This window comes from Lonchura striata, chromosome 13, assembly GCF_046129695.1.
Source record: "Lonchura striata isolate bLonStr1 chromosome 13, bLonStr1.mat, whole genome shotgun sequence".
Taxonomy (NCBI): Eukaryota; Metazoa; Chordata; class Aves; order Passeriformes; family Estrildidae; genus Lonchura; species Lonchura striata.
Genome location: NC_134615.1, coordinates 22,946,369 through 22,964,353, shown reverse-complemented (window position 1 = coordinate 22,964,353; position 17,985 = coordinate 22,946,369). Strand labels below are relative to the sequence as shown.

Sequence of the window (17,985 nt, the reverse complement as noted above, 5' to 3'; positions counted from 1 at the left end):
CCGGTACCGTGGTACCCCCAGTACCCCACCAGCCCCCGGTACCCTCTACACGCCTGGTGCTCTGCCCGTCCCAGGTACCCGCTGTTCCTCGAGCCTCTGATATTCCCAGCCCCAGCCACACAGCTCTCGTGCTTTCCATGCCTCTCCCGTCCAGGGTAGTGGGAGCAGGGGGTGTTGGTGGGTGACAGGAGCCAGGAGTACCCCAGGGTGCCCCCATGCCACGGCCCCAGATCCCAGCTCTGCAGCAGGGGACAAACATCGTACCCAGGGACCCCTCGGGCAGGAAGGGCCCCTCAGGATGCTGCAGTCCCTGACTTCCCCTATACCCCTCCATCCCCAAAGCTGGGGAAGGGGACCCCCATCCTGTGTCAGGACCTGATCCTGGAGCCAGTGGGAGACCCTCAGAGCTTAGGGTCCTGCCAAGGCCAGAGGCTGCTGTGCCCACCCATGCTAGCACCCATGGTCATCTCAGGGGGTTGGGGTAGCAGCAGGGCTGTGTCTGCCCAGGCCAGGAGAGATTTAGCACCAGCAATGCCCAATGCCACCAGTGTCACTCCCATGGACAGATTGGCAGTCAGTGCACTGCCCATACCCATCAACACCCCCTGGGGACGAAGACACCCCAGGACGGGGGGCACGGGCACTGGCCCTGCATGGCCAGTGATGCATGACGCTGCAGCTGTGCCAGAGGTTCCACACTGCAGTGGGCAAGGGAGGACAGGGCTGGAGCGGGGTCATTGCTGGGCTAGGGGCAGCACCGACCTCCAGGGCACAAAGTGACACAGACCCTGAAACATCTAAAAAAACCAAATCCTTTATTAAAACTGACCCGGCTCCCATCCCCTTGTCTGCAGCATCACACGCCATCATTCCATACCTTAAAAAATAGATAATAACCACAAAAATGCAGGCGAGGAGGTGAGGGGGCTGCGCTGGGGTGGGGAGGGGGCACGGCAGGGGGAACCCCCAAGGCACAGAAGCAGCAATAAGGCGGGGGCAGAGGCAGGCTGGGGGTCCCTAATCGTCCTCCTCGCCGCCGCCGTAGAGCTCGGCCAGCTTGCGGAAGCGGCCGCCCCAGTCGTTGAGGTAGTCGTAGTCCTGGTCGCCGTCGGAGGCGGAGGAGTTGAGGGAGCTGAGCGAGGTGGCCTCCGAGCCGCTGCCCTCGTAGTCGAACACCAGCAGCGAGTCGTAGGGGGGGGCCGTGGGGTCCGTGTCGGCCGCCTTCAGGTTCTGGGGGAACAGAGGGCTCAGCACCTGTGTCCCCTGCGCCGGTGAGGCAGGGACGTGTCACCCCCGAGGCTCCCGGGGCAGGACTCACCTCGTCGATGAAGTTCCCGATCTCGTCGGGGTTGGCGGGGCGAGGCCGGTACTGGGGGGCCGCCATGAGCGGGGGGGCCACATCATTGCGGATCACCTCGGGCCGGGCGTCCAGCCCCCGGTGCAGCTGCCGCAGGTCATAGTTCTGGGGACACACACACATGGAGAGGGGCACAGTCAGGTTGCTCACGCTGTCACCAGGTCCCTGACCCCCACACCCACCTGGTCCTCCTCGCCGCCACCTTCCTCCCCGTAGTAGAAGATGTTGTCCCTTGTGTCATCTTCAGGCAGCAGCAGCGGCTCCTTTGTCACCTTCCTCCTCCTCATGAAGAGCAGCAGCAGCAGCAGGATGACTGAGGGGCAGAGTGCCATCAGGAGGGACATGTGTCCCCCTCTGTGCCCAGAGCTGGGGTATCCCCGCAGCCCCAGGAGCCCCAGGATCTCCACTCACGCAGCAGGGCCAGCAGCGCGCCCAGGGTGGCGAGGACGAAGGGCAGGGCGGTGACAGGCTGGGACCTCTGGGGACAGCCCTGTGCCTGCCCCTCACAGGCGCAGACCCGTGCGGTGACAATGGTCACTTGGGCTCTGCCCGGCTGGTCCAGCAGCCGCAGGTACACACTGTAGGTGTCTGGCTCCAGCGGTGCCACCAGCTGCAGTGTCACTGTGTCACCTGCGTGGGATTGGGGGCTCACGGACAACGCACCAGGAATGCGGCCGTGGCACAGCTGCCTCTGCCGAGGACCCCCACAGTATGTTCAGCCCCCCTGCAATACCTGTGTCCCCCACCTCCACAGCCCAGCTGTCCCCCGAGCCGTGGGTGAGCTCGGCGCGGAAGGGGCCGGTGTTGGGGGGCAGGTCCCGGTCGGTGACGGTGAGGAGCTGGGGCTGGGGACTGCGCTGGCAGACTGTGATGTCCCGTGGCTCCGCCTCGGGGCCGTTGTCGTTCACATCGAGCAGGGTGAGGAGTAGCGTGCCCGTGCCCGTGGCCGGTGGTGAGCCTGGTGGGGACAGTTCTGGAGGGGGGATCCCAAACCCAGGGCTCTCATGGGGACATGGGTGACTAAGCAGGCATGGGGACAGGAGGAGCCTCAAAACCAAGGCTTTCCCAGGGACAGAGCCGCTGTGGGCAAGGGTGGGAACAGCAAGGAGTGATGCTGGAAGGGGCAGTCCCAAACCCAGGATCCTCAGGGAGCTGGGGTTCCCCGGGCAGGGTGGGGCCAGGCTGGAGTTGGGATGTGTTTCCTGGTGATGGCAGCACGTGTTCCTCACGCGGGAGGGGGAACAAGGGCCCTTTCATGTCCCTCACCATCATCCACGGCCAGCAGCACAGCTATGTAGGTGCTGTTCTTGACGAAGGGGGACTCGCGGTCCAGGTGGTCCCGTGCGGTCACCAGGCCATTCTCAGGGTGCACGGCCAGCCAGCCCGCCGGGTCGTGCCCCACCAGGTACCTGGGGGGCACAGGGAGCTGGTGCTAGGGCGAGGGGCAGCAGAGATCCCCCAAACCTCCACTCCAACCCTGTTCCCGCTCACTTGATCGTCTGGCCCTGTGCCTTGTCAGGGTCCTGGGCCATGCAGGCTGTGAGGGTCTGCCCCGGGGGCACATCCTCTGACACCGTGGCCAGCTGCACGGGTGGCACGAACTCCGGGGCCTCATTGACATCCTCTACAGTGACAGTCACCGTAGCAGTGGCCATCGGCAGCTTCACGACGAAGGGGACCTCGTTGGCCACTGCCACGTGGAGCACGAACTGCTGCTTGGCCTCATAGTCCAGACCCTGGCAGAGGGGGAGACACCGGCAGTGACAGTGGGACAGGCAGGACTCTCCGTGGGCAGCATGGGGGACATGGGATGACAAAGACCTTGGCAGTGCGGAGGATGCCCTCGTTGGTGGCGGGATCGGTGGTGATGGCAAAGGCACCCCCGTCGTTGCCGCGCAGGATGGAGTAGACGGCTCGCCACGCCGGCGTGCCGGGCTCGTCCAGGTCGGTGACAGCCAGCCGGGCCACCTCCTGCCCGGCCGCGTTCTCCGGCACGGCCGCCTCGTACTGCAGGTGAGGGGCATCATCAGCACCACGGCCCAGCGGGCACCAGGAGAATCACACCAGTGGGGGTGCCCACATTACCATTTTGGGGTCAAACTCGGGGGCATTGTCATTGACGTCGGCGATCTCGATGACAGCCAGCGCTGTGGTGGTCAGTCCCTCACCATCCAGGTCAGCTGCCTGCACGGTCAGTGTGTACTCCCGCACACGCTGTGGTGGACAGACAGACAGACAGACAGACAGACACTGTGTCAGTCCCTGCTTGGGGCTGGGACCCTGCCCCACAGTGCTGCAGAGCCCACCTCCCGGTCGAGGCCGCTGGCAATCACGCTGAGGGTGCCAGTGGCCCGGTTGACAGTGAACATTTGGGGATGGGGCTCCCGTGGCTCCTGGCTGAGGATGGAGTAGGCAATGACACCATTGTAGGTCTCCACTGCATCGTCCGCATCCGTGGCTGTCACCTGCATGATGGAGGTGCCTGGGGATGTGGGTGTGCAGGTAAGTGGGATGCTGGGGGGCACAGTGCCGAGGCTGTGCCCAAGGAATACGGCTGGTGGGATGCAGAGCTTCCCCAAGGCCCGGGGTCCTACCTGGCAGAGCTCCCTCTGGCACAGAGCCCCTGAACACCTCCTGTGTGAACTGGGGCTTGTTGTCATTCTGGTCCGTCACTGTCACGATGATCTCCATCGGCTCCTCCACGGGCTTCCCGTTCTCAGACACGGCGTGGGAGAAGAGCTGCGGGGTGGGGTGTGAGTGGGGGGCCTGGCACAGCACCCCAACATCCCTCTGGTGTCCCCAGGCAAGGACCTACGTGGTACTTGTCGATGTGCTCGCGGTCCAGCGGCTGCGTTACTTTCATCCAGCCCGACTCCTTCTCAATGGTGAAGATGCCCTCGGGAGGGGCGTCCGCTCCCTGCCCGGTGATGCTGTAGAAGATCTTGGTGTCTCTGTCCCTGTTGGATTTGATCTGGGAGGAGACACAGACCAAGGGGCTGAGGTCAGAATCCCCCACCCCACCACACCCTGCTCGATGCAGCGGGGATGCACCCCCAGCACCCACCCCCATGCCCAGACTGCCCAGTGTCGTACCTGAACCAGCTTTTTGGGGAAGGGGCCCCTCTCATTTTCAGGAACCTTGATGGGGGGGATCACCCAATCCCTCTTCTGCCTCCTGAGAACAGCGCGAGCCCCGGGCAGCTCCTGTGGGATGGGGGTGAGTGAGGGCACAGCCGGCTGGGGGAGCAGGGGGTGGGGGATATGCGGTGCAGCGTTACCTGGGGGGAGCGCCTGCTCTCTGCGGGAACTGGGCCAGGGTCTGGCTGGCCAGCGGCATATCGGGGAGAACCAGCATCTCGGGGGGGTACGGCGAGCGCCCTGCCCAGCCCCGGTAGCCGCACGGGGCCCCCGTCCTCCCGCACCCCGACATCGGGCTCCTCCGTCCTGTACGGCCCCGCGCAGCCTCCGGAGCTCCCTGCGAGGGTGAGGGGTCAGGGGGGTGGGGGGAACTTCTCCCCCGACACCCCCGAGCCGCAACCACCAGCTCCAGGACCCTGCAATCCCCCAGAGTGCCGAGGCGGAGTGAGCCAGGGGACGGTAGAAGAGGGGAAGAGGACACCGGGAGCGGGGCAGGGAACACCGGGCGCCGTACGGGAGCGCAGTGGAAGTTTCGGTGGAAGTTTCGGCTTTGTTTCACAGATGATGGGAAATTCCTGCGCGGGCAGAGCCCTGCCCCAGCCCCCTCCCGGTGTGTCACCCCCTCGGGGCTCCCAACCCCCCGTGGCCAGATCGTTGGGCACTGAATCTCCCTCCCCCGCCTCCCACGCTGCATCCCTCGTGCCGGACACAGCCCCGGCTCCGCACCCCCCGGGGGAAGGATTAGGGGATTAGCGGAGCTGAGCCAGCTCCGGGCGGCCGAGCGGCCCGGGGGGGCTGCGGAAGGTGTGGAATGGGGCAGGGAGAGCTGTGCCCCACGGCTGCTCCACACCGGAGGGACCGAGCCCGAGGGCGACGGTGGGGCCGTGTGGGGAGCAGCAACCGTGCCCCGAGGGCAGCGCCGGGGCCCCTCCCAGTCGCGATGGCCGCGATAAAGAACTTTAACAGGGCTGGAGGGGCATCAGTCACCCTGGCAAGCTGGGCATTGGGAGCCCGGGGAAGCCCCCAGCCCCCGCCGTGGGGAGCCCCCAGCCCCGCTCCCAGCTGTGGCACGGCTTGCTGTTCCCTCCGAAGGGCACAGGGGGTACCCCACCATGTCCTCGGGGTCCCTCCATGGAGGGCCACAGGGCACCGCGCCCGCTGGGTGCCGAGGCGGAGCCGCTCGGTCGGTGCCGGGGCCATGTGCTGCCCACGGACGGGGGTCGCGGTGGCACGGCCAGACCCCAGCCTGTGCCCGCAGCAGGGGCCTGGCAGCGCCCACCTCCAGTCCTGGCAGGCTTAGCTGATGGAAAAGGGATGTGAAACGGGATGTGGTGTCCACAGCAGACAGAGGTCGAGGCCCCTCCCTAGCACTTACCGCCAAGGAGAGCTTTTAGTGCTCCCGCGGCCATTAGATGAGCGCTGGCTCGGGCCGCGTTCCCGGGCAGCCCCAGTCTCCCGGGAGCCGCCGAGCGAAGAGGGCAGCGGGCCCGGGCCAAGCTCCGGCAGCGGGCCAAGAGCTGGCAGCAGCAAGCCCCTGCCCAGCCTCAGGCCAGCCAGAGCCCGCACCCCACAGCCGGAGAAGGGTGGCCCCCGGGCACCCAGCCCCACTGCCAGCCCGGCGCCGGCCGCCCACCCTGCGGGGTCCCAGCCCAGCTCGCAGCGGGCGCCCCAAGGCTTGGCCAAAGGCACTGGCATCAGCCGCCACCAGCCCAGTGAGACCAGACGGGCACCGCCGGCCCCGCGGGGCACAGCCAGCCCCACGGCCCGGGGGGGAGCACAGCCTTAGACCACAGGAGCCCAGCCAGCCCCACGGCGCAGCCCCACAGCCGAGGCACTGCGAGGTCCTCCCGAAAAGCAGCGGCCCCAGCACCGGGGGAAAAGCGATCCTGATCCCGGCAGTGAGGGAGGCCCTGCCGCCCCCCTCCAGTGCTCGGAGCCGCGATCCCGGTCCCGATCACGGCCCCAGCCCGTCCCCGGGATGTTCCGGGGGTCCCGGTACCGCCGCGCCCCGACGGTGTGAGTTACCTGGTGCGGGGAGCGGCCCGCGGCGCAGCCCCGGGAGGACGCACGGCGGGGCCGGGGAGAGGGCGGCCGCCGGCAGGAGCGGGGAGAGGAGGAGGAGGATGAAGATGGAGAGCGGGCAGAGCCCGGAGCGCGGCCCCCGCATGGCCCGTCCGTTGCCGCCGCTGCCGCCGCCTCTCCGGTCGCCGCCTGCCGCGTCCCGTCCCGCCCCGCCCCGCCCCGCAACGCCCCAGGTGAGGCGGCGGCCGCGCAGGTACCGCCCCGCCCCGGAGAGCGGCCCCAGCACGCCCCAGGCATTCCCTGGCAATGCCCTGGACCCCTCAGTTACCCCCGGGACCCTCCATCCTGGCGTTCACCCCCTACAACACCCCCGGCAGCCCCCGTTACACCGCGGTACCCCTCTGGAAACCACCGGCAACCCCCGATGCAACACCCCGGTACCACCGGGGCATGCCCGGTATTTCCCTGAAACCCTCCGGCGATCCCCAGTACCCCATGTTACCTCCCAGGCACCCACCCGTCAAGATCCAGGCACAGCCCGGTACCGCTCGGGCACCGGCCGGTACTGGAACCTTCAATACCCTCCGGGCACACCCGGCAGCCCCCTGAAATCCTCCTGTCAATCCGCAAAACCTCCCGGGAGCCCTGGGGCACCGCCTGGTAGCCTCTTGGAACGCCCTGGCAACCCTCGGCAATCCGCGACACCTCCCTGGTCACCCCCGTCGGGGACCTCCCTGGTCCGAGCCCATCGGCATCGCCTTGGAGCCCCCTGGCACTCCCCGGTAGGGCCCGGCAATTCTCGGGCACCGGGCACTCCCCACCGGGCACCCCAGGTCTGTCAGTGCCGCCCCCCGGTGCCCCGTCCCCCGCCGCTGTCCCCCCCAGCCCCTCAGCGCAGCCCGGTGGACACGCCCGGGCATCCCGGTATCTCCAGGCTCCTTCGCGGTCCCGCCGTTTGTCCCTCCCGGTGTTCCCGTGGCACCTCCCACCACCGCCCCAAGCAGGAGCAGCCCCCCTCCCCATTCCCCCGTGCCCCCCTGGGTGCCTCCTCCCCCTTTGCCGCCTGTGGGTGCACTGGAACTCTCGGGGGGCTGTGTGTGCCCCCCAGCCCCACGGCAGTGGGGTTCCCGTGGCCACGGAGGGGGTTCCTGCACTCCATCATCCCCCCCAGCCTGGAGCAGCATCTCGTGTGCTGGGTCCCCCCACACGGCGCCCCCAGACCCCCCCGGGGCTGGCAGCTCTGGAAAGCCGGTTCTGCTTTCCTGGCCAAGGTCACTGACACAACAGGGAAGGTTCCCGGCTGGCACCTGGGGGGAGCAGCCAGTGCAGCCGCAGCCATGGCACCCTGCAGCTTCACCCTCCTCCTCCTCCTGCTGGTGGGACCATCGCAGTGGGGCCGGGGGTGCTGCAGGGCCATCCCCGGGAGGTTCCGGGCAGAGCCGTGTCCCTCCATGGCCCTGCAGCCCCGCTCTCCATCCCCCAGGACACGCTGATCTTCCCAGAGCACGGACACGGCCTCCGGCGGCACAAGAGGGACTGGGTCATCCCCCCCATCAACTGCCCTGAGAACGACAAGGGACCCTTCCCCAAGCAGCTGGCACAGGTACGTGTGCCCGGGGAGACCGGGCAGGATCCAGGGGATCCCTGGGGGACTGGGACACGTCTCACCCCCCTCTTCCTGCCCTGCTGCCAGATCAAATCCAACAAGGACAAGGAGACCAAGGTTTTCTACAGCATCACGGGGCAGGGAGCGGATACCATCCCCGCGGGTGTCTTCATCATCGAGCGGGAGACGGGGTGGCTGGAGGTGACAAAACCCCTGGACCGGGAGGAGAAGGATAAATACGTGGTGAGTGAGGGGGCATCTGTGGCGGGACGGGAACAGGCCTGGGGACTGCACACACACTGACTGTGCCCTTGCAGCTCTACTCCCACGCCGTGTCGGCCAACGGGCAGCCCGTGGAAGACCCCATGGAGATCATCATCACCGTCACTGACCAGAACGACAACCGGCCCGTCTTCACGCAGGCAGTTTTCCACGGTTCTGTGCTGGAGGGAGCTGAGCCAGGTGGGACCACTGCCACCCCCTGGCAGGCAGCACTGGAGGGCTGCGTGACAGGTCAGCAATAACCACCTGCTCCAGGCACATCGGTGCTGCGGGTGCTGGCCACCGACGCAGACGACGCCGTGAGCTCCAGCAATGGCGTTGTGAGCTATTCCATCCTGAGCCAGGTGCCAGAGAAGCCCCAGCCCGGGATGTTCACCATCAACAGCAGCTCTGGGCTGGTCTCCGTGGCCGTGCCGGGGCTGGTGGCAGAGGTAAGGCCCGGACTCAGCCCCACCGAGCTCATCCCCCACTTTTGGGTGACACGGCCTTTTGCCACAGGCGGTCCCTGAATACACACTGGAGATCCAGGCTGCTGACCTGGGGGGATACGGGCTGCGAGCCACCGCCACCGCCCGCATCAGGGTGCAGGTGAGGCGCTGAGCCCCCGGTGCCCTGGGCAGGGCGAGGCTGCGGTGAAGCTGGCGCTGGCTCCTGCCAGCCCCACGTGCCCGGCTGCGGCAGCACCGATGCGCTCCAGGTGCTTTCCGTGGTGGGAGGTAAGACTGGGATGGCAGCTGTGCTTTGGCTCCTCCTGGCCCACCTTCCCACCAGGCTCTGGGCCGCAAGCCTCAGGGCCACAGCGCCGCCGGAGTGTGGGTGCCAGCGGGGCTCCTGGGAAGGCGCCCGTGCCAGCTCAGCCCAGCTGGGGAGGAGCACCCGGTTCTGCGGGAGCCCCGTGCCAGGATAGCGGCATCCAGCCACGCCAGCTCCACGGGGAGAGGCTGTGGCGCCAGCAAGGGAGGCCGGGGATGGCGTTTTGTGTGGGGGCACCCGCCACAGGTCCCTGGCCGAGTGGGACAGAGGACAGCCAGGTAAGATTGCCGGGGTGCCTCTGTGGCACCCCCACATCAGCCGCTGTTGGTGTCGGGCTGGCAGTGGGAGCTGGTCCGGCTCCAAGGACGCTGCCTGGTCCTGCCGGCTGCTGACACAGCCCCGAATCGTGTTCCGTCCCAGCCTGGGAGCTCCAGGAGAAGAAGGGGCCTGGCTGCCCCCAGCAATGCTGACCTTGACACCAAACAGCTCCAGAGAGCTGGGCAGGGTCAATGTCCACCCGCACGTGACGCTGTGGGCAGGGATGGGGCTGCTGGGACAGGGCTGCTTCCTCGCTGGGTCCAGGCTGGCTGCTGTGCTGTGCCGAGGCCCACCAGGACAGGCAGGTGAGCAGGGAGCATGGTTCTGCCGTGAGCACAGAGCCCTGCATCTTAGTGGGAAGCAGCTGGCACCCACGCACCGTGGCCGCCGTGCCTGGGGCTGAGCACCGTGGCATCACGTGGAAGGACGTGGCTTTCCATATCCCAGCTCTGGGGAAGAGTGAAGTGCAGGGGCTTGGCTGCAGCGCAAGAAGGCAGACGGTGCTGCCAGGACAGGTCCCAGCCCTGCTTCCCCCTCTGCCACAGGCTGACGGCATGGCTGAGGTGGGCAAGGGCACTCTGACCACCCACGTGCTGAACACGGCCACGGGGCTGCCGGCAGCCGGCCTCGCTGTCCGCCTGGCCCAGCTGCAGGAGCCAGGGCCACAGTGGACGGAGCTGGCACAGAGGTAGGAGAGCTGTTGGCACCTTTGGGTGGTAGGAGTGGGGCAGGGACACTGCTGCCAGTGCGCTGTGAGCTTGGCCAAAGGCTCCTGCACAACTGCCTGCCCAGCCTTTACCTGGGGTTTGTTTGCTGGTGGCAGGGCTGGTGCTTGGGGGTCTGGCCAGGGCAGGTCTGGGGGTGGGGCAGGGCTGTGTTTTGGGGTACAGCAGGACTGCCTTGGTCTGGTTTCAGGCACACGGATGCAGATGGGCGCTGCCAGTCCCTCCTGGCACCGGAACAGGCCAAGGCTGGCACCTACAAGCTGCACTTTGAGACAGCTGAGTACTGGCAGGGACTGGGGCACACCAGCTTCTACCCCTTCGTGGAGGTATGGAGTGTGGGGAGACTGGGGTGGGTGACACAGCATGTCTGAGGCCTGGGGCCAGGCTCAAGGGGCTGCACTCCCCTGGGCCTTGCTATGGCAGGGGGATTCCCACTGCTGTCTCCTCACTCTCCCTCAGGTCATCTTCATCATCACTGACCCCACACAGAAGCTCCATGTCCCACTGCTGATCAGCCCCTACTCCTACACAACATACCGGGGCAGTTAGAAGGGCACAGCCTTCCCCTGGGGACGCAGGAATGACGCCACTGATGCCATTAAAAACTCCAAACAGCACCGTTTGTCTCAAAAAATCTCCTTCCACTTTTGTGGGAACAGAGGTAGCCCCAGGGGCAGCCTGGTGGGGTGGGTGAGATGCCTGGACCCCTCCAGCTGTGGCTCCCCGTGGGAGGAGAGGCTCCTGAAGATGCTCACGGGGGTCTGTAAAAAGACACGGAGCAGGAAAAGAGCACAGCCCCACTGCCAGTGTGCCAGTGGGACCCTCAGTGCTGCCAGCATCAGGTGGGCACTGAAACGAGTCCAGCAGGGCCCTGCCCCAGTTCCTGCCCCGGGAAGGGGAAGGACAGTGGCTGGAAACCCAGGTTGTCCAGGGGGATGCCAAAGGCTGTCAGCTTTGCCTCGAAGGTCTGCAGCATGTCGTTGTGTGCCTGTGAGGAAAGGCTCCCTGTCAGCCCCTCTGTCAGCAGAGGAGAGCTCCCTGCACCCCCAGGCTCATTTCCAACCCTGAGCCAAAGCCATGGAGTCACAGAATCGTTTGGGTTGGAAATGCCTCTAAGCTCACCGAGTCCAACGGGTCCCCCAGCAGCGCCAAGGCTGGCACTGACCCCTGTCCCCAAGTGCCACATCCACATGGCTCTTAAACCTGTCCAGGATTCCTCCCTGCCCCTACCTTGCAGACTCTGGCCAGCTGGAGCTGCAGGTCCTGGATGGTGGCATTCTTGGAATTGAGCGCATCCTGCAAGGGGAGATTGGGCTGAGGCTGCGCTGCCCAGCCCTGGGGACACGCTGGCCGTGCCACCAGCGGGTGTGGCGTGGCAGAGCACACGGAGGAGCTGCTGTGAGCACGGCCTGGCATGTGGCCACCACCCTGCCCCCTCTGAGTGGCACTGCCAGGGACAGCCAGCCCCGGGCAGGGACAGGGATGAACACCACAGCCATCCCGGTCTGCCCGGCCGCGTGGGGAGTGCTGGCAGCACCTGCTCCAGCAGCACCACCCTGCCGCCGCGGCACCGCGGGAATTACAGGGAGCCAGGCTCCCCGAGGCAGCTGAGAGGAGGAATTCAGCGACCCCAGCAGCTGCAGCAGAGCCCGACGCCAGTGAGGCCATCCCAGGAATGTGTTTTCCTTCCACCTGCTGGGAGGTGACACATCCGCTGCCTGTCCCATAGGTCTGGTATGCATCCCAGAGCACCCCAGAGCTTCCCTGACTCCCCCTGCAGCAGGGACCTGGCTGGGGACAAGCGGGAGGGCACCAGGTGGCGGAGCCCTCGTTCCCTGTGTCTGTGCCCAACCCGCAGCGAGCGCTGCTCCCTGGCTCCAGCTGCAGCAGGAATGTGGGTCTCCAGGCTCTCTGCAGAGGTATTTTTAGCACGGCAGACACCGCAGAGCCCCAGGATCCTGTCTGCGCCGTCCCCATGGCCAAGCGAGGCTCACCAGGTGCAGCCCCCCCTGCACACAGCCCCTGGGTGCCACTGGACAGGCTGGCAGTCAGCTGGCTGTGTGGCAGTGCCATGGAGCCTGCGGCCATGCTCCTCAGAACAGGCCCCACCTGAGGGACAGATCAGTGCCAAACTCCGACACCCACGCGCCCCGCTCCCGAGGCAGAGCCGAGTGCCCCGCGGCACTACACGTGGCCCTGAAGTGCTGGGAACCAGTGACGTGCCACCTGCCACCTACAGCCATGTAGGATGGGGACTGGCGCTTTCCAGGGGCAGCGGGCACCCCACAGTGGGCTCTGCCCCCCAAATCCAGCCCTCGCCGGGCCCCAGTACCTCCAGCTTCTGCGAGACTAAGGAGAGAGCGCTGGGGTCGAGGTTGGAGGCTGCAACGACCTCGTTGAGCTCCACCTCCTTCTGCTCCAGGAGGGTGAGGAGTCCGTGCAACTTCCGCTCCAGGAGCAGGTTCTTGAACCCCGTTTTTTGCTGCACCTCGTTAATGGCTATAGTGAACTTCTGATAGAGGTCGTCTCGCTCTTCCTGGACCTGCTCCGGGAGGCAGCACAGTGTCACAGCACCCTCGGGACCCCAGGGGACACGGGGGTCTGCACAGTGGTGTGGAGCACCAACACGGCACAAAACTGGTCCAGCAGCTCGGCCCGGCCGTTCCCCAGGGCACCTGCAGCCCACAGGGAAGGCAGGTGCTGCGCCACAGCTTCCCCCCCTCCCTTCTTCCCTCCCTCCCTCCCTCCATGGTGCAGCACCTGCGCTTCTCCCTCCTCCTCCTCCTCCCCTGCAGGCATGGAATGCCCCCATGGCTCCCTGCAGCACTCGTTCAGACCCCAGCGAGGGCCCCCGGCACACGGGGGTCTCTCCTCTCATCCCCACAGCTGGCAGCAGTCCTTGGCTTACAGCTAGTTAATAAGTGTCCTAATTAGGACACAGTCTCTCCTCCAAAGCCTATTTCTGAACGCTCTGAATCTGGCGCTGTCTTAATGATGGATTGTTAATGAGGCCTCGGATCAATGTTCATATTCCTGGGGATTTCTACGAATTGCAAATGAGCTCTCTCCTGCCTCGGAAGATTTATCTGGGTTAGTGGGGGGAGCACTACTCTGCAGGGCTCTTCCCGAGCACCCCAGCACGGGAGGGAGCAACCCTGGCACAGGGCAGAAGGAGGGGCTGTGGCAATGCCCCCTGTCCCAGCTCTGCCCCACGCAGCCCGGGGCCCCGCTGCAGCGTGCATGATTGCTCAGCAAAGGACAAGGCCAGGCCTGTCTGCTGACCGTGGGAGAGGCTGGAGCTGCGAGCAGCTTTGCTGGGAGCAGCTTTGCTGGGAGCAGCGCTTCTCACCCGACTCTGGATTAGCTTTGCAAAGCCCTGGGCTAAGCACAGCCTCTGCTGAGCCCCACGCCCTGTCCTCTGCAGAGGGTTTGGAAAGGTTTGGAGAGGGAATGGGATGCACAGCTCTGCCTGCAGGTCTCACCTTACTGAACCGCTGCTCCAGCACCTCGTGTTCCCACTGAAGGTCCTTCAGTTCCTTCTGGGTGATTTTCAGATGGGCTTTGGAGTTCTGTGAACGGGAAGGGAGGGTTAAAGAGCACAGGATTGTCTGGGAAGTGTTGGAGATGTGTTCTGGGAAGGGAGGAGAGTGAGCAGCAGAGAGAAAACCAGGCAGCACTCACACCAAACGCCCTGCAGTGGGGCTGATCTCCCTTCCAGTCTCTCTTTGGATCCCCACCTGAGATCCCACAAATACACAGTAAGCAGAACACGACTTGCTTTGCCCAGCAATCACAGCACACCAAGGGGCAGAGATGAGTGTTTTCGCTCCAGGAAAGAGCCCATGAAAGGACAGGGCTAGCCACTGACCATCAGGGCCTCCTTGTCCCTGTGGTAGTGAACCAACTTCTTTTGCAGCTCAGCCACCAGCCCCTGGGCCTCCTGCAGCGGCTCTGCCAGCCCCTTGTTCTCGCGCAGCACGTCTGCCTTCTCCTTCTCCAGGACAGTCTCCTTCTTCCTCAGGTCTTCCACCTGCTCCTGTTCTTGGGAACACCAGTGCTGCTTCGTGGAGCTGCCCAGCCCCTCAGAGTGCCCCACACCCTCAGGACACCCTCCCCACTCGTGTGCCAGGGTACAGGCCACCAGCAGCACCCACATTGACAGCTGGGCACCGCCAGACCCAGCTGACACCCTGGCAGGAGCAGTGCCTGGGTGGAGGGGTGACACAGGGACGGGCAATACCTTCAGGAGCTTGATGAGTGTCAGGTTTTTGGCGGTGATATCGTTGTAGTAGTTCTTGATGGCACCAAAAGCCCCCTCGTGGTTCCCCATCAGCTCGCTGATCTGGGTGTTCTTCCTCTCCTCCAGCTCATGGATCTCCGTCTTCCTCCGCAGGTCCATCTCATCCCGCAGTGCCTGCATCTTCCTGGTGTACTTGGCCTCCATCTCTGGGGGAAAATTGTCAGAGCTGGGGAAGAACTGGCTGAAACTGAGGAGGAAAAGTGACCAGAATGGGGGAGGGAGAAAAAACAGCCAAAACTGAGGGAATGCTTGCCAAAACTGTGTGGGTTGGGACCAGCTGGAATTGGGAGGGAACAGCCAGAACTAAAAGGCAAACTAGACTGATCTGGGGAGGAAAACCAGCTGGAACTTGTGGGGAAAACTGGCCAGAACCTTGAGTGGGGGAGATCAGCCAAAAGGTGTGGGAAGCTGACCAGAAGTGGGAGGAAAAAATGGCCAGAACAGGGACGGGAAAAATGACCAGAACAGGGAAGGGGAAAATGGCCAGACCTGGGGAGAACCTGCCCCCATGTGCTCAAGGTGCTGCTTGGGAACCAGAAGCAGCTCTCCCTGTCATGATCCTGTGGGATCTGCCTCATGCCCTCACCTTTGGTCTGCAGCTCAAAGTTGCTGCGTAGCTGGGCCATCTCCTCCTCATGTTTCTGTGAGGAAGAAACTCCGTGTTGGAAGAAACAACCAAATCCCAAGCCAGCCCATGCCCAGGGATTCCCCCCTGCTGTTTGGGAAAGGATTCTGATCCCACGTTGATGCAAACAGTGGCTTGTGGGTTCTCCAGCTGCTCTCACAGCTCCCCACTGTGGGAGAGGGGTCACCCAGGAATCCCTTCTCCCCATTCCAGCACCAGAAATCCCATCTCACCCCACAGAGAGTCAGGGAGGCAAGATCCCCCCCGTGCTCCCACGCTGGGGATGAGGCACCTCACAGGAGGCTCCAGCCTAGCCAGGGACATACCAGGCAGAGGTTTGTAATGGCTGCCTCATTGGCCAACTCCTGCCCCTTCAGCTTTATGTTCAAAGAGCGCTTCTCTTTCCACAGCTCCTGCTCCTGGTCCCAGTGATCCTTCTGGGCCCGCCTCAGGGACAGGACTCCCTCTGCCTTCAGCTCCGTCAGGTTCTCCTGCTGCTCGTGCAACAGGTGCTTCACCTTCTGCTTGTACACCTGAGGACAGGCCAGAGACCGGGCGAGGGGCTCAGCAGGAGTCACCAGGGATGCTGGTGAGACATTCCTGGATCACATCCCGCCCAGCTCCTCCTCCTCTCCTCCTCAGAGCTGCCCAGGCCTCACCTGCAGCCCTCCAGCCCCACCTTGATCTCCAGCTGGTGCCGCTCCTCCGCCTCCTCCATCTGGCGGTCCCGGTTCCGCAGCTCCGCCTTGCTCTCCTCCAGCTCGCGGCGAGTGATCTCCCAGAAGCTCTGGATCCTGCTACACTCCAGCTGGAAGGAGTTCCGCTCCTGCCGCTCCCGCTCCAGCTCCTGCCGGAGGCGCGCCATGTGCTCCAGCAGCTGTGAAGGCAAGGCAAGGGGGCAGGGAGGCCTTGGGCAGTGCCCTCGGACACTCCACGCCCCAAACCCGCAGGACGTGGTGGCTGTCACCGCTGTGGAGCTGTGCAGGTCCCTGACCAACCCAGCAGCTTCTGGAAAAGCAGTCACAAAAGCTCATCTGCCCAGGATGGGGCTCTGCCTGGCAGGGTAACAGCATTCTCAGGTATTGGAATAAAATGAGAGAGGCTCCATTTTCTTCATGTAGGAAAAGCCCAGTCTTTATTCACATAACTCATTTCATACTATTTTCACAGATCTCATGTGCAATATCTACTAGTGGTAGTTTTCTTACCACTTTGTTTATTGGTCAGAAGGTGATTTGTGTGTATGAACTAAGGTTCAGGCTGTTTGCATTTTTCTTTTGTGGGCTGTCATGGAATAGATCTAATGTTTATGCAGGTGCACTTATTTTTCACCCAAGAATAGGCTGTTATGTTAGCAAACTATTCATTCCGAGTTTGTTTTCGCATGGGAACTTGCAAAGTACTAGCTGCACACCTTTAGTTTAACAGAGCAGGCCTGGTTTTATGAGGCCTTTCTTTTATAATTCTTCTACCTGTCACAACACTCAGGTGCTCGGATACTTCTGGCTCATGGAATTGTTTGAGTTGGAAAAGCCTCTAAAATCAAGTTTAACTGTTTCTCCAGCAGGTCCCCAAGTGCCACATCCACACGACTCCTAAATTCCTCCAGGGATGGGGACTACACCCCTGCCCTAGGCAGCCTGGGCCAGGGCTGGACAACCTTTTCCAGAAGACATTTTCCCAATACCCAACTTCAGCCTGCCCTGGCCCAGCCTGAGCTGTTCCCTCTCCTCCTGTCCCTGTTCCTGGAGCAGAGCCCGACCCCCCGGCTGTCCCCTCCTGTCAGGAGCTGTGCAGAGCCACAAGGTCCCCCCTGAAGCTCCTTTGCTCCAGGCTGAGCCCCTTCCCAGCTCCCTCAGCCCCTCCTTGTCCTCTGGACCCTTCCCCAGCTTCACTCCCTTCTCTGGGCCTGCTCCAGCCCCTCTTTCTTGTCCTGAGGGGCTCCAAGATTCCGGGTACGGCCCTGGCAGCACCCAGAACACAGGGCTGGAGCGCAGAGGGAGGATGAGGAGCCTGCTCCTTGCCACAACAGCAGGAACCGGCGGCCCCGGTGGCACAGCCCGGCTGCCGGGCCCGTCACCCCGTGCAGCCGCTGTCCCCGGAGCCGGGCCCGGCGCCACGCCGGGGGCCCCGGCTGTCCCTCCCGTCCTCCCCGGGCCCCGCTCACCTCCTCCCTGCTCATGTCCTCCGGGGCCAGGCCATCCACCACCGCCGGGCCTCTGCGCCCTTTCCCCGCTTTCTTTTTGGGTGCCTGAGGACAGAAAGCCAAGCACGGCAGGTGAAGGAGCGAGGAGGAACCGTGCACGCCCCGAGCATCGCGGCTCCCCCGGCACGGACCGGGGACAACGGCGACACCGGGAGCGGCCTGCGAGAGACTCGTGCGCTGCCACTGCCGACTCAGCTCCGTGAAGCCCTGGGCACAAAACGCCCGTACCCAAAGGAACGCCTGAGCGGCATCACCGCAGCACCGGGCACGGCACCGGGCACGGCACCGGGCGGCTCCGCACCGGGAGCGGGCCGGCACAGGACGGGGCTGGCAGACATGGGAGCGCGGGGTTCCACCGCCCTCCCCTGCCTGCACAGCCCCGCTGCCGGACCTCGCAGCTCTGCCCCCGGCCCCGGTTCTCCCCCCCGGCCAGGTCCTGGCCCGGTCCCGGCTCCGCTCTCACCATGGCGGCGGCGCCGGCGTCTCCGGGCAACGGACGGCAGATCCCGCGAGAGAGCAGCGAGATCTCGCGAGAGCGGCGCGGGGTGAAGACACGCCCCTAGCAACGCCCCGCCCCGCCATGGCAACGGGGGCGGGGCCGGAGAGACCGGGAGGGACCGGGAGGGACCGGGAGGGACCGGGAGGAACCGGGA

General features: G+C 64.7%; 3 protein-coding genes across 4 annotated transcripts; 1 reads left to right on the top strand and 2 right to left on the bottom strand.

The window, feature by feature from the left end:
* Positions 1-796: 796 nt before the first annotated feature.
* LOC144247071 (B-cadherin-like) lies at positions 797-6,662 on the bottom strand. Its single transcript, XM_077786401.1, has 15 exons — positions 6,521-6,662; positions 4,636-4,832; positions 4,451-4,561; positions 4,173-4,328; positions 3,952-4,096; positions 3,664-3,839; positions 3,443-3,571; positions 3,179-3,364; positions 2,849-3,093; positions 2,624-2,766; positions 2,091-2,315; positions 1,769-1,987; positions 1,540-1,670; positions 1,319-1,462; positions 797-1,230 (listed from the first exon to the last, which is right to left on the bottom strand). Exons 1-15 carry the CDS (start codon positions 6,660-6,662, stop codon positions 1,018-1,020), a joined length of 2,562 nt encoding a protein of 853 aa, XP_077642527.1. The 3' UTR covers positions 797-1,017.
* A 1,189-nt stretch (positions 6,663-7,851) lies between these two features.
* On the top strand, positions 7,852-10,818 carry LOC110468794 (cadherin-1). Its single transcript, XM_021526914.2, has 9 exons — positions 7,852-7,893; positions 8,001-8,120; positions 8,211-8,366; positions 8,441-8,585; positions 8,661-8,836; positions 8,904-8,993; positions 10,022-10,164; positions 10,392-10,527; positions 10,661-10,818. Exons 1-9 carry the CDS (start codon positions 7,855-7,857, stop codon positions 10,748-10,750), a joined length of 1,095 nt encoding a protein of 364 aa, XP_021382589.2. The 5' UTR covers positions 7,852-7,854; the 3' UTR covers positions 10,751-10,818.
* Positions 10,819-10,821: 3 nt separating this feature from the next.
* On the bottom strand, positions 10,822-17,866 carry DRC4 (dynein regulatory complex subunit 4). Of its 2 annotated transcripts, XM_031505864.2 has the most exons (12): positions 17,796-17,866; positions 17,294-17,377; positions 15,806-16,003; positions 15,453-15,659; positions 15,088-15,142; positions 14,442-14,647; positions 14,070-14,237; positions 13,885-13,938; positions 13,684-13,770; positions 12,534-12,743; positions 11,432-11,497; positions 10,822-11,189 (listed from the first exon to the last, which is right to left on the bottom strand). In XM_031505864.2, exons 1-12 carry the CDS (start codon positions 17,796-17,798, stop codon positions 11,040-11,042), a joined length of 1,488 nt encoding a protein of 495 aa, XP_031361724.1. In that variant the 5' UTR covers positions 17,799-17,866; the 3' UTR covers positions 10,822-11,039. The 2 variants fall into 2 exon arrangements, with proteins under 2 accessions (XP_031361724.1, XP_021382585.1); XM_021526910.3 differs by lacking the exon at positions 13,885-13,938.
* Between the last annotated feature and the right edge of the window lie 119 nt (positions 17,867-17,985).

What these genes read in the sequence shown, in the direction of transcription:
- LOC144247071 (XM_077786401.1), bottom strand. Translation starts at nt 6,662, where the DNA reads ATGCGGGGGCCGCGCTCCGGGCTCTGCCCGCTCTCCATCTTCATCCTC. An exon ending in CGGGCCGCTCCCCGCACCAG is followed by an intron (nt 4,833 to 6,520) that starts GTAACTCACACC and finishes TCACCCTCGCAG; the next exon opens with GGAGCTCCGGAGGCTGCGCG. An exon ending in CCAGCGGCCTCGACCGGGAG is followed by an intron (nt 3,572 to 3,663) that starts GTGGGCTCTGCA and finishes TGTCCACCACAG; the next exon opens with CGTGTGCGGGAGTACACACT.
- LOC110468794 (XM_021526914.2), top strand. Translation starts at nt 7,855, where the DNA reads ATGGCACCCTGCAGCTTCACCCTCCTCCTCCTCCTGCTG. An exon ending in TGCCGGGGCTGGTGGCAGAG is followed by an intron (nt 8,837 to 8,903) that starts GTAAGGCCCGGA and finishes CTTTTGCCACAG; the next exon opens with GCGGTCCCTGAATACACACT. An exon ending in CCGCCCGCATCAGGGTGCAG is followed by an intron (nt 8,994 to 10,021) that starts GTGAGGCGCTGA and finishes CCTCTGCCACAG; the next exon opens with GCTGACGGCATGGCTGAGGT.
- DRC4 (XM_031505864.2), bottom strand. An exon ending in CACTCATCAAGCTCCTGAAG is followed by an intron (nt 14,238 to 14,441) that starts GTATTGCCCGTC and finishes TCCCAAGAACAG; the next exon opens with GAGCAGGTGGAAGACCTGAG. An exon ending in GCCCCACTGCAGGGCGTTTG is followed by an intron (nt 13,771 to 13,884) that starts GTGTGAGTGCTG and finishes TCCCGTTCACAG; the next exon opens with AACTCCAAAGCCCATCTGAA.